Here is a 14,167-nt window from a genome sequence, read left to right on the forward strand (position 1 = left end):
AGAGAGAGAGAGAGAGAGAGAGAGAGAGAGAGAGACAGAGAGAGAGACAGAGAGAGAGAGAGACAGAGAGAGAGACAGAGAGAGAGACAGAGACAGAGAGAGAGACAGAGAGACAGAGATCACACAAATATACACAGGGAAATTAAAAAACTATTAAAGCTTTAAATGAACTAAGACTTTTGGGGACATTTTGAATATGTAGATACCAAATAAATAAGAGTTAATGGGGGGAGGGGAGGAGGTAGTAACAATTGAGTGGGGGCAATCAGGAAAGGGTTCCTATAGAAGGTGATTTAATGAAAGAAAATAGGGATTCTAAAAGGAAAGATGAGAGGGGATTGCATTCCAAGCATGGGGACCTGCCAGAGAAAAGTCAGAGATGGAAGATGGAGTGTTATGTATGAGATGTCAATGGCCAATTTGACAGGACTATAGCATGTATGAAGCAGAGCAATGTACAGTAAGTCTGGAAAAGTAACTCAGGGTCAAGTTGTAAAGGGTTTTCAATGATAGAGTTTATATTTGATCCTAGAAGAAGTAGAATGCCATTGGAATTTATTGAGTAAATGTGTGACATAGATAAGCACTTTAGGAAAGTTGTTTTGGCAGCTGTGTAGAGGATGGATTGGAATGGGGAAGGACCTGAGGCATAGCCATCAATTAAGAGGCTAGTCCAATGGTCCAAGGAGGGGTAATGAGCACCAGAGCACCAATATGAGAAGAGAGAAGGGGATGGATGTGAGAGGTGTCACTGAGGTAGAAATGACAAGCTCTGATAAATGGACATGTGGGATAACTTGAGAGCAAAGAGCTAAAAGTAACAGAGACTGAGGGGATGTTTCTTAAAAGAAACAGGAAAGTCTGGAAACTAGGTAGGTATGAGATGAAAGATAATGAACTCTATTTTAGATATGTTAATAAGTTTGATATGTCTACATAACATCCAGTTTGAAATTCCAACAGGCAATTGGAGTTGCAGAACTGATGTTCCAGAGAGAGACTAGGACTGAATATCTGGGAATTTGGAGAGTAGGACTAGACATTTTGCAAAGAGGTAATAGCTAAATCATATGAGGTGATGAAGTCACTAAAGTGAGAAAATATAGTGATAGGTGCTGTCTCCTTTACTTCTCTTTTCATACAGATTAGTGCTGAAAGGATAAAAAATGTACTTTTTTACATAAAGAAAAAGGATTAGAATCAACTGGTAATGGATGTAAAATGTTGTCTCTAATGAAGATGAATATTTTGATTCCTAAAAAGAGTAGGAAAAACTTTTATTTAATAAAAACTACTAACATATATAAAGAAACATTGTTGTCATATGGGATTTGAGCAACAGAAAATGAACTTTAGAAAAATGTGAAGACAAATCACTTTGTGAATGTTTTAAGGTGATGCCTTACTTATATGTGAACAATTATGTTTTAAGGGGGCAGAAAAAGAACTTTTATTTATTAAAACCTGGATAAATAATAGGATGAAGAAACAAAATGTGTAGTGTGCAAAATGAGATGGTGGACCATGTTGAGAACACAGAGCTGCAGGGCACTGTGATGCCTCAGTTTTGTTTTGTTTTGTTTTGCATAAAATGGTTTTAAGACTTAAGAGAGTAAAATAGATACACACACACAATTAAAACACATAACTATTTGAAGACTAAGGATTAAGTAAAGTTTGCATTTTCCTAGTGGAAATTTGGCTTCTTGTTGCCTTTTAAGTGAAAGTGAATCAGTAAATGCCAGGAGGTTCTGATTTAAATGATTAAAATATATAGATTATGGAGAGCGAAACTTAAGAGAGAAGTGACCAACAAGTGGAGACTGAAGGAACACCAAGGGATGAAAATCAAGTCTATAGGAACTGTGTGTGAAGAGGCACCTGAAGCAGTCAGAAGACAGAAGGCATCATCATAATTCTTAATTATTTAGAGAGGGTGATCTTCAGTGGCTAAGAGCTTTAGTTCCAGATATTATTCTTTGGTGCCCTCTAGAGCTTAAGAAAGGTGAAGCCTCTCAGAAGTGCCTGTTGCCCTCTTCTGTCCTCTTTTGTTTGAAAGGGAAAAGCAGAAAGGGGGAAGATGTTATGATTTTTGTGTGTGTGTGTGTTATATAGGAAGAAATACTGAAATGTAATTGGAAGATGTAGAATCCTGGTGAGTGAAGAACTGGTGAGGTTGTTTTTCCTTGCCCAAAAAGTCAACCTCAGCTTTTTGCTATAAGCTCTGTTTACTATAATTTGACTGTATAACACAGTGTCCAGGTAAGTGAATAGCTGGCTGGACCAAGCTGGACTACTGTGCCCAGCTATAGGCAGACTGAAGGGCTTTACAGCTCTGAGCTTAAAGGGAACTAACCATTATCCAGTGTGATTGAAAGAGCTTGTAAATGCTATGTCAGTTAAAAAATGGAAAAGGATTTGTCAAGTTGAATAGCAATGAGGATAAGCAGACAAACAGTTTGCAGAAAAGTGGTCTTGTGTGGTACAGATAATCCTAAAGGGACCAATGTCTGAAACCCAGAGTTTTAGGTCTATGGATTTCACTCCCTTATGTATTTCCCTCCTAGTTTCTTATGTATGCCCATTCTTCCACATATATATTGAATACAATGGTGGAAGAGTGCTTATGTACAGATTATGATGTATTTTGTTATCCATCCACTTGCTTTAATATATGAATACTTGTAAAGGATTATTATTTCTTTTGTTTCACTTCTCAGTAAACAGTTAAGATTATGATATAGAAATGTCACCATTTTGGGTGACTGGTTTGTATAAATGGAAACACATCAGTGGGGACTTAAGATAAAGTGATGAATATGTTCTCCCCCAAACAGGGTTACTTCTAGACTTTGAGAGTATGTGAGTGTAACCAACCTGTTACTACTCCTCTGGGAATTTAGAACTATATTGTAAGAGCAGGTTGGAGTGAGATAGCCAGTCTAACCCAGAGAGTAAATTGGTGTCCACACACCATTGTGGAAGGAATAAACACTTACAGTATGGATATTGACACCTAATGTATGGGATCATTACAGTACTGAGAGAAAATAAGAGGATCCAGGATAGATGTATGGCATAGAACCACACATACCATAATGTGTATAATGATTCCATAAAAGGAGACTGAGAAGGGAAGATCAAACAGGAAGGAGAATCATGAAAACCAGAAAGGAAAAAATAATGAGAAAGAGACTGTGGTCAACAGTGTCAAATGCTGCAAAGGTGTCAATAAGGATTAGGACTGAGAAAAGACCGTCTGATTTGGTAATTAAGAAATCACTGATAATTTTGGAGAGAGAAATTTCAGGTAAGGGATAATTAGTTGATAGATTGCAAAAGACTGAGAAGTGGGTGAGAGGAGAGGGAGGCAACAAGTAGAGAGAGAATTTTCTATGAGTTTGTCTGGGAAAAGACAGGAGAGGTATAATATGGTAGCTAGAGGGGATGGTAAGGTACAGTGAAGGGTGTATTTTTATTTATTTATTTAAGGATGGGAAGATAGGTGTGTAAAGAAGCAAGCATGGAACCAGAAGACAGGGAGAGGTTGAAGAATAAAGAAACTGGATAGTGAGTGTTATCTTCTCCAAAAGACAGGTGTGGATAGGATCAAGCTTCCATATGGAAGGATTTTCCCCCTATGAGTACAAGTGTTTTAAAATAATTCAAAGGTTGGGGTGGCCAGGTGGTGCAGTGAGTAAGAGAGCTGGCCCCGGAGTCGGGAGGACCCGGGATAGGCTCCGGCCTCAGATACTTAACACCCACGTAAAAAAAAAAAAAAAAACGGCCATGTAACCTTGGGCAAGTTACTTAACCCCAATTACTTTTAAAAAAATAATCCAAAAGGGATCACTGAACAAATTTCTATTGCCATCATTAGATTACTTCCCAAAAGTCTTTTTAAAATTCTAGTGTCTATTTAATAGTGACAGTTGATGAAGAACATTTTGGCTCCTTGCTCAGAAAGAGATTTTTATTTTTTAAAAATCAAAATGTGATCCATCCACACACAAAAAAATCCCCAACAGTGAATACAGTTAGACCTATTCATTCATTCAATAAATATCTGTTAAGTCCCTAATAAATGCAAGATACTATGCTGGGTACTGTGGACAATTATAAAGCTACATAAGTCAGGGTCTTCCTAACATCAAGTTTACAATCTTGTTAAGGAGAGGACATGGTTACAGATCAGGACTGTGCCTCTAGTGTCTATAATAGTGCCTCTGCATATGCTATGTTCTTAGTAAATGTTTCCTTAATTAAGTGCAATAGACCCCATATAATAAATGCCACATAGATGACAGCCAGCATGTAATAAGTACCATATAAAGTACTGTGGCCTTAAGCACCACATGAGGTTGGAAGAGTAAAAGGACACATTTAGATGAAGTCACAGATGCAAACATTGCTATAATACCTCTTAATATATTAGGTTTGTTGGGGGGGGGTTGTTTTTTGGTGAAGCATTTGGAGTTAAGTGACTTGCCCAGGGTCACACAGCTAGTAAGTGTCAAGTGTCTGAGGTCACATTTGAACTCAAGTCCTCCTAACTCCAGGGCTGATATTCTATCCACTGCACCACCTAGCTGCCCCAATACATTAGTTTTTTAAACAGAAGTAGGGGAGCTTTGGAAGTAGCACTGCTATAGAAGGGAGAGAGGGAAGAAGGGAAAGAAAGGGGGAGAAAATGAGAGAGGAGTGAGGGAGAGGAAACAAGAGAAAGAGATAGAAAATGAGAGAGAGGGAAAGAGTGAAAGTGAGAGAGGAAAAGAGGGGATAGAGAAAGTGCTATGTGTGTGTGTATGTAGGTATGTATATTTTTCTATATATGTGTGTACATATATGTGTGTGTGTCTGTGTAATAAGCATAGCTGTATTTCTGATATAGTTTAGAGCTTGCATTTAGCAAATGCTTGTTGAACAGATAAATGGACACAGTCTCCTCACACATGAATATGTGTGCTGCCCAATAGAACCTTCAACTTTTTGAAGGCCGGAAGAGTTCAATATATTTGGGAATCTATGCATTCAACAAATCACACGCTCCTTGCAGTTAGAGAAAATCGATCAAATATGATTGGCTGCTTGGGCTGGTTTAAATAAAAAATAGCTTAGCATAACAATTTTCAGCATCGTGTCTGGGACGTAGCTGACACTTAGTAAAAGCTTGCTGACTTGACTTGACAGAGTAAGAAAATATACATCCAGAAATACAAGTTTTCTCATGAGATGGCTTCTTAACAACTACTCAGAGACACAATACCTGTCAGTGCTTTCCCTTCCTTCCTATAGTAGATCCCAAAGAAGATGACTGTAATTACTGCCAAACATGCCAGGAGGAGTAGAAAGATTATACTGTGTAAGTATTTTGGTGATTCTGTTTGGGGAAAACATATGCATTAGTGTAATATTTGATTTCATTCTATAAACTTCAAAAATCCTCTTTACCATGCCCCCAAATCATGTAATTCACATATTCATCACATAATTTCTAGAATAACAACCTTTACTTAAATTTTTTTTGCTTTTTTTTGGAGGGCAATTGGGGTTAAGTGACTTGCCCAAAGTCACATGGCTAGTAAGTGTGTCAAGAGTCTGAGGCCAGATTTGAACTCAGGACCTCCTGACTCCAGGGCTGGTAACTCTATTCACTGTGCCACCTAGCCGCTCCAATAACAACTTTTGTTAAAGACCTCATAATTTGCCAGCGGGGTACAAAAAAAATTCACCATACTTTAGCAAGTGACTTAATTAGTTGTGACCAAAAAAAAAATCATCATCACTTGAAGTCCTGTGAACCTTTCCAAATTTAGCTGGGCTGGTACTTAGATGACAGATGGAGACCAGAAAGTTTTGCTCAGGTATTATAAAGTCCTGGGCAAAAAACTGAAGACCTTAGGGGTAAAAGAGATATTTTCATCATTTCTTTTGTTTGTTTGGATTATTTTGGAGGGAGGAAGGCAAGGCAATTGGGGTTAAGTGACTTGCCCAAGGTCACACAGCTAGTAAGTGTTAAGTGTCTGAGGCTGGATTTAAACTCAGGTACTCCTGACTCCAGGCCTCTATTCACAGTGCCACCTTGCTGCCCCTTCATCAATTTTTACAGTGCAGTATAAGGGCTTCAGAAGAGAAAGGCATAGTAAGGGAAGTAAATGGGTCTTGAAGACCATGGCATCTGTCAGACACATATTGACTTTGGTCAAGTTACTTAAACTCTCAGGGCCTCAGGCAGTTCTCTTTGTTACAGAGAAGGTTCTAAGGTATGCTGATGGAGAAAATTCCTCACCAAGAGATCCCTACACTGAGGAAGTAGGGTTATAGGTCGGGTGCCCACACTGCCCCTCAAACAGGAGGATATCCAAAACAGGGTTTGGATTTCTACACTATGGTTTAAAATATAGGAGTAATTGGTTCTCATAAAGGGATGGAGGGCTAATTAAAGTTGTATTTCCCCAGAATCTTACAAGATAGAACATAATGATTTAGTGCTTTTTTTTTGTGTATGACTATAAATTGTTCTGATTTCTTCATCAGAAAACTGCCTGTTCATATCCTTTGACCATTTATCAGTTGGGGAATGACTCATGTTCTTATGGATTGGACAAAATTCTTCATTTATTTGAGATGTGAGACCTTTATCTAAGAATCTGTCTATAAAAATTTTCCCCCAATTTTCTGCTTTCCTTCCAATCTTTGCTACATTTGTTTTCTTTGTAAAAAAACAAACAAAAAATCCAAAACACTTTTTAATTTAATATAATTGAAATGAAAATTCCATTTTACACTTCATGCTGCTAACAGAATAAGAAGGCTTTTAAAATGAACATAGGATATGAAGAAATTGGTTTACCAATATCTACCAATTTTGTGGTTCAGTCATTTTTCAATAATGTCTGATTTTTCCTGATCCCATTTGGGGTTTTCTTGGCAAAGATATTGGAAGAGTTTGCCATTTCCTTCTCCAACTCATTTTATAGATGAGGAAACTGAGGCAAACAGGATTAAGTGATTTGCCTAGGATCACACAGCTAGTAAGTGTCTGAAGCCAGATTTGAATTCAAGAAGTTGATTTCAGGCCTAGTACTCTATCCACTGTGCCACCTATCTGCCCTGTGATATCCATCAAATCAGTTAACATAGAAAGAAACATCAATAAGAAAGGAAGCTGTGAGACCCTGGATAAGTCACTTAACTCTGTTTGCCTCAGTTTCCACATCTGTAAAATGAGTTGAAAAAAAAAAAGCAAACCATTTAGTATCTTTGCCAAGAAAACCCCAAATGGGGCCACAAAAAATCAGACGTGACTGCACAACAACTAACATCATTTTGGAAGAATATGCCTTATTAAAAAATAGCAACAGGACAAGGAAAGGGGAAATATGTAAGTAACAATGAACATTAATATGTGTTTCATGTAAGGCAATTCAGGAAACAAAGTATGGAAGCAGGTGGAGGGCATTTGGATGAAAATCAATGGAGGCAGAAACAGAAGCAATATTGTCATCAAAATATCCTAGAGACCACTTGTACAGAAGGAGGAAATAGATAAAAAATACAAGAAACAAATCACAAGCCTGAACACAGAAGCATAACATTGTAGCAGTCAAGGAAGACTTCAGTCATTCATACCTCTGACAGAGTTCTCTCTCTGGCCTCAGGAAAAACGATGAATAATTTCTTGTCTTTCCTAAAAATTTTATCCTTCAAAAGGTATGGGAACCATTGAGCAGAATACTTATTCTGGATCTAATTCTTACTAACAAATAGAAACAAGTTGCTGGGAGGAGGAGGATAGAAATGATAAGAACTTCAGACAGAAGTGGTCATTCAGTCTTAAAATTGTCATACATCCCATATTTTAGGAGAGGCAATTTTAAATTGTCTAGAGGAAAGGAATAGGCAGAATTTGCAGGGGAAGCTGGCTGAGAAATGATAAGCTCTTAAGAATGATTCTGAACAAAGAGAAACAATTTCAATGAAGACGAAAAGGGAGAGAACTGTCTGAAGAATGTAATTTAATTTACTTTTTTGAAAGGATTTAGTAGATGAGGAGAAGGCTTATGTACAGCAAAGCATTTGATAAAGTGCATCATGCCATTCTTGTAGACAGGATGAAATGTGAAGTGGGTGATTTGTAACTGGTTAAATGTCTAGACCCACAGAGTAATCACCAAGGGTCTGATTGTCATCTTAAAGAGAGTTCTGTGTGTTGTCCTATTAACATTTTTTAAATCAATGGCTTGGATAAATGATAAGGGATAAAGGATAAGTATAATTATTAGACTCAGAAACACAAGAATGGGAGGGAGAGCCAACATGTTAGAGAATGCACTAGGATTGTACAGGATCTTGATTGTCCATAATTATTTGCTGGACATAACAAGATGAAATGGTAGAGATGAGTATACCTTCCAACACTTGAATTCAGACAGTCAAGGTTATGAGGTCTGGGCTGGGAGGCATGGCTAGTCCAAACTGCAAGATACATGAGTCATCAGTCTAACTTGTTGGCCAACAAATCCAATGCTATCTCAAATTCAATTGAGAGAAGCCCAAATGTTCAGGATAAGTGGGATGCCTGGGACATAGTAGGCACTTAAAAAAAGCTTGTCAGCTGATTGTTGACTGACAGTCCTGCCCCACTATGCTCTAGTCAGGCAACATCTGAGATATTTAGTTTGAGGTACCACATTTTAGGAAGGACATTGACAAACGGAAATATATCCAGGGGAAGGCAGTTAGGTCATCGAGGGACCATAGGATACTAGATTTATAGCTAGAAGGAACCTTAGAATACATTGAGTCCAACTCCTTCATTTCACAGATGAAAAAACTGGAGCCCAGAGTAGTGAAGTGAGTTGTTCAGGGAAACACAGCTTATTGAGAGTCTGAAAACAAATTTGAACTCAGGTCTTTTGAACTCCAAGACCCCAAGTCAAGACAGTATGTCATGTTGCTGCCTAATTAGACCTAGAGGGATTAGAGACCTGTCAAAGGGACATGAGTTTATGAAACAAGAAAAGTTTAGTTTAAAGTAGAAAACTTAAGGGGAGGTATGAATTGTCTTAAAGTATATAGAGGGCTGTTATTTGATTGGAAAGATAAAATTTTTTCAGCTGAGCCTGAGAACAGAATTAAGTGAGTCACTGAGGCCAAATTGGATTTGATGTAAAGAAAAAGTTTCTACTGATTCACTTCACCCAAAAAGCAGAATGTGCTGCCTCTGGGGAAATCGTGGATGTTCATGGAAAGGCTGGATGACCAATGCTCATGGATATTTTAAAGGGAAGTTCTCTCAGCTAGAGTTTGGATTCACCTGCCTTTGAGTGCTGAGATTCTGTGATTTCATGCAAATTATAAGCCTTTTGAGCCTCCAGGGCTCTGCTAGAGTACCTGTCTCACTGACATAACAGCAAGCTCAGCTCCACACCAAGGTGACTTAGCAGAACAGGCTTTGCTTGATCAGTAGGAAGAAAATGCTCCTAACTCCTACCACCTTCTTCAACCTTTTACTCCTTCAAGAGTCACAAAATAAGGTGTCACAGTGGAGAGAGTGCTGGACTTGGAGTCAGGGAGATTTCAGTTAAAATCTAGTCTCAAACACTAAGTACCTACACAAATAATCTCTCTCAGCTTTCATTTTCCACCTATAAAGTGGGGATTATACCAACACCTAACCTCCAGGGTCATTATAAAAATGAAATGAGATAACATCTTTAAGTGCTTTATGAACCTTAAAACACTATATAAATGCCAATCTTAAAACCTTATATAAATGCCAACCTTAAAACACTAGTCAGCATTATAGAAGAGGATCCCAAAATGAGAGAACCAAGAATTTCCTTAAGCTGGAGCGCAGTATCTGTTCACTGTGGGTACCTCGGGTGGCCAGGCCCTGCCCCAACATGATCTGATCTATTCCTTTCCACTATTCTCTGCCTTATTTGTCTTCACACAGTTTGCAAAGATTCATTCAGCTCCACCTTTACCTCCTCATACTTAACTACTCAGTTTTCCATTTCTGCTCATGTCAGACATCTCCCTACAGTTGGCAATGTCTGGCCTCTACCTGAAACAAACCTGATGAAGAAAAAGCTTCCCTTCCCCCAGTCTAAGTACTTCCCACTTTGCAAAATTTCTTACTTTTCCTGATTAATCAGAGTTGGATTATAATACATTGCTGGCCCTCAAATGACTCCCAGCGTTGCCCCATTCTGCCCTACCAAACCCTGCAATGATGTCAAAGCTATCTTTGCCCATTTACATACCTAGATCTTTTTTCTTCTCCTGTCTACATAAGTACAATATTGTCTCTCAAGTACAAACCTAGAAAATTCTGAATCAATACATTCAGAATGACTCATACTATAAAAATATTGATATAAAGTTAATTACTATACTAATAATTGGTAGCATTCCAAACACAAAATGAAAAGTAAACAGTTCCACTCAAGACATAGCACATAATTTAGTCGGCATGTGAAAATAGTTTATTGTGTTGGAGCATGTCTTCTAACCACCATGTACTTTTGTAAATCATATACCATGTTTCGGTTTTTCAAGTGGCGAATGATCACAAACCACATCTGACTTATCAGTCCCAGGAATTTTTTCTACCATTCCAAGATTAGTGCAGCTGTAAAATAAAGAATAAAAAATAGGTATATAAATTAATGACTTTACATTATGCTCTCAAAAAAGAAAAGAAGAAACCCCAGTCAATGTTCCCTAGGAAATACAGACATTTATAGCTCAATTTTATATTTTTGGTAAAGGAAATGCTGACTATTCCTTCCTGAATTAAGGAGGATTAGTGACAAATTCCAATGGTTATGAAAAGATAGACCAGTTGGAAACATAGAAAGCTCTTATGAAATGGCTAAGTGGAATAGAAAAAAATCAGATGGAAACAAGTGCCCAGGGAACACAAATAATCATGATATAATTTGTGTTTAGCCCTCGTGGAATCTTGTTTTGAAAAAACATATAGATTTCATAAGAAAATGTGATTTTTGGGGGGAAATTATTAAAAGTCTACAGTAGTTAACTGCCTACTCTCCTTAATCACAACTACTTAAAAGACTTCTTTACATTTTATAAAGATTTATTAAAAATAATTAAATTTAAAATCTTTTTAAAAATATATTTATGTAAACGCAAATTCATGAAGTATTTCATACTTTTCCTCTACAGAATCTTCCCCAAATGTTGACCCTGGGTTCTCCAAAGCTCTGACAGTAGAGCTCAAACTCAGGCTAGTCCCATCTGGTTAGAAAAGCTTCTAGAGCAGTCATTGACAGCAGCTTTCAGCTGCCATCCGGGAAGGGAAGCAGACTGCCCTAAGGCTGAAAGGCTAGTCATCAGCAGTCTGCCCACTAGGGGATGGCTGTCTTTCTAGATTGGTTTTTAATCTCTTTTTTTGGTTATTATTATTTCCTATTACTCCAAAGTGGTACATGATAAACTTATGACAATGAAAGAAGGGAAAATAATATATCAAGGAAAGACTGAGAAATAATTTAAAGGGAAATAGAGAAATCAAGTAAGAGTTGGTATAAATACTTCAACAAGAAGGAAGGAGCTGCTGAGAAAAATTTTTTTTAAATGTTCCCTATTAGTGTGAAGGTGAAGTTATAGGAAGGTCCTGTTTTAAGTAACTAAAGTCAAAGAAATGGCTCAATCAATCCTTTTTCACTGAGTTGAATGAATTAATGCCCTGTCTGGCTATCATGTGGGCACAGCCTGAATGTGATACAACCTATTAATACAAATAAATTAGAGCACTGGGTCTCTTGGATTCAGGAAGAACTGAGTTCAAATCCTGCCTCAGAAACTGACTAGTTACATGACCCTGGGCAAGTTACTTAACCCATATGTCTCAGCCTCCTCAACTGTAAAATGAGGATAATAATAGCCCCTTGTAGAAGACCAAATGAGATAATATTGCACTTAGCACAGTGCGGGACATATACAGTAAGGCACTTAATAAGTTCCTCCCTTCCTCCCTTACCTTCCCTCCCTCCCTTCTTTCCTTCCTTCCTCCCTTCCTCCCTCCCTTCCTTCTTTCCATCAAATTGTTTAAATTCTGTGTCATTCCTCCCATTAATTCCTCCCATCTCTCTTCTCTGTGTGTGTATTCATTTACAATTGTGTATGATTTCACTGTGAAATTCACTTACTTGGTCCAGGATTTACACTTGTTGGAAGAAAAAGTATTGGAGAAGGAGCCCAAGAGACATGGCTTACATCCTGGATCCTTGTTTGGCTGTACTGCGGCATAAAAAACAACACAATGAAGCCTATTCAAGTGACACATCACAATACATCAGTGGCATTGCTGTTCTTTCCCCCTGCTTTCTCCTCCTGTGCTCCATCCAGGTGTGTCTAATTGTCTCCACCTCAGGGTTCAGGCCTGCTACCACCTCAGTTCTGGCTCTGAGCAGGAATTATAAGACAACCTCCCTCATTTCTGCCTCAGAAAACCTTTGGCTCAATACCAACCTCCATTCTTGCTGCTGTTGCCCCATGCCTGATACACAGATTCTCATGTATAGATTCTTGCTTTCTTTGGTTCATGATCTTTCTCTGCCCTAGTTCTCTGCCTGGGTCCCTGATCCCCTGAGCTACAATCTCCCAAATTGGTATAAGTAGTAGAAAACAATGGATTGGGAGTCAGAAGACATGGCCTGGACTCCTGACTCTGCTAATTATTTCCTATTTTCTTCTGCTACTTATTTCTATATGTTATTGTGCAAGTCACTCAATGTCTGGGTCTGCTTCCCTGTTTGCAATAGGAAGAGGTTCTGTTAAATGATCTCAAAGGTTCCTTTTAAGTTTGGGAGATTGTATGATTTCGTTGTGAAATAACGTGTAGTAACTGAAAATAATATCAAGCGTAACCTCAAAGTCATTTCAATGAACTAGTTTTTTAATTCTAAAAGGTATGTTATGTATAATTTATATCATATGATTGTCCTTTCAGAGGGCTTGGGAGATGGGTGGGAGAGAATCTGGAAAAAATAGATATAATAGAAAATTATTGGACCATAAGAAATTACAAATGTTAAGAACACAAGTATGGGAAGATGAAATATTATAGAATAATGAGTGCAGATGCAAAAGGGCTATAAGCACATGGACAACAACTATAGAAAAAGAAAAATAAATAATAGTACTAATGATGATAACTAATAATAACAACAGCAGCAACAAAATCTGAAAAAAATGTACAGAAGAAAAAGAGATTAGAAGGGAAGCAAAAGCAAGCCAGGCTATTGCCATTATTTTGTTAAAGCTAATATACACATTTTAAAACAAACTATAAATAACTGGAGTTTATGGTTTTCTGTAAATCAATTTTTTGTTTGATTAAATGGTTGTTTTTTGTTGAATCATAAAGTTTATATCTCAAAGAGTAGATGAATAGAATGTTTATGCTCCAATATTCCCGTCAGTATTAAAATATAATACCTATAAACCACCAACAAAAACCTTTATATAATACTCTTCAGTAGTCCAAGGATCTCTAATTTTGTTAATGTGGGTATCCCCTCCAGCAATGCAGATCCCAATTCCTCTGGCCTTAGAAGATAGTCTTAGAGAGTTATTGTGGTCAAAAAAATTCAACTCCCTGGGGCCAAACTTGTAATAAACTCATATAACTTAGGTTGATCCTCAGATGATACATAGTCTATCACTAAACTCATATCCGAAGCCTTCTCAGAATCCATTGACATAGTCTGGGACAATTTAGGATGACCACCAGAGCATGATTAAAAGCAGAGCCTTAACCCAGGGCTTTTTACTCCTAATCCAATATTAAAGTCAGGCTTTCATGCAGGTAACCTTTCTTTTTTTTTTTTTATCAAATGCTTTATTAACTTCTAATTTACATCATTAATTTCCACAAGATTTTGAGTTACAAATTTTCTCCCCATTTTTCCCCCTACCCACCATCCCAAAATAGCAATCCCACTGGATATCCCCTCCTCCAATCTGCCCTCTCCCACATCTTCTCCCATACCCCCTCCAACTTTCCAGTAGGGCACAGTGGATCTCTATGTTCCAGTGCCTGTACATCTTATTTCCCAATTACATGTAAAATAGTATTAATAATAGTATATATATATATATATATATATATATATATATATATATATATATA

General features: G+C 37.5%; 1 protein-coding gene across 1 annotated transcript in view; it reads right to left on the bottom strand.

The window, feature by feature from the left end:
- TNFRSF11A (TNF receptor superfamily member 11a) overlaps positions 1-14,167 on the bottom strand; it is a 125,712-nt gene that overhangs the window by 22,080 nt on the left and 89,465 nt on the right. The window contains exons 5-7 of the mRNA XM_069100246.1: positions 12,183-12,273; positions 10,548-10,639; positions 5,267-5,380 (exon numbers count right to left, since the gene is read on the bottom strand). Coding sequence (XP_068956347.1) covers positions 5,267-5,380; positions 10,548-10,639; positions 12,183-12,273 — 297 coding nt within the window. The remainder of the gene's footprint in view (positions 1-5,266; positions 5,381-10,547; positions 10,640-12,182; positions 12,274-14,167) is intronic.

This window comes from Petaurus breviceps, unplaced genomic scaffold (assembly GCF_028583685.1).
Source record: "Petaurus breviceps papuanus isolate PSGF00001 unplaced genomic scaffold, PetGlider_PUasm1.0 38, whole genome shotgun sequence".
In the NCBI taxonomy this organism is placed as follows: domain Eukaryota; kingdom Metazoa; phylum Chordata; class Mammalia; order Diprotodontia; family Petauridae; genus Petaurus; species Petaurus breviceps.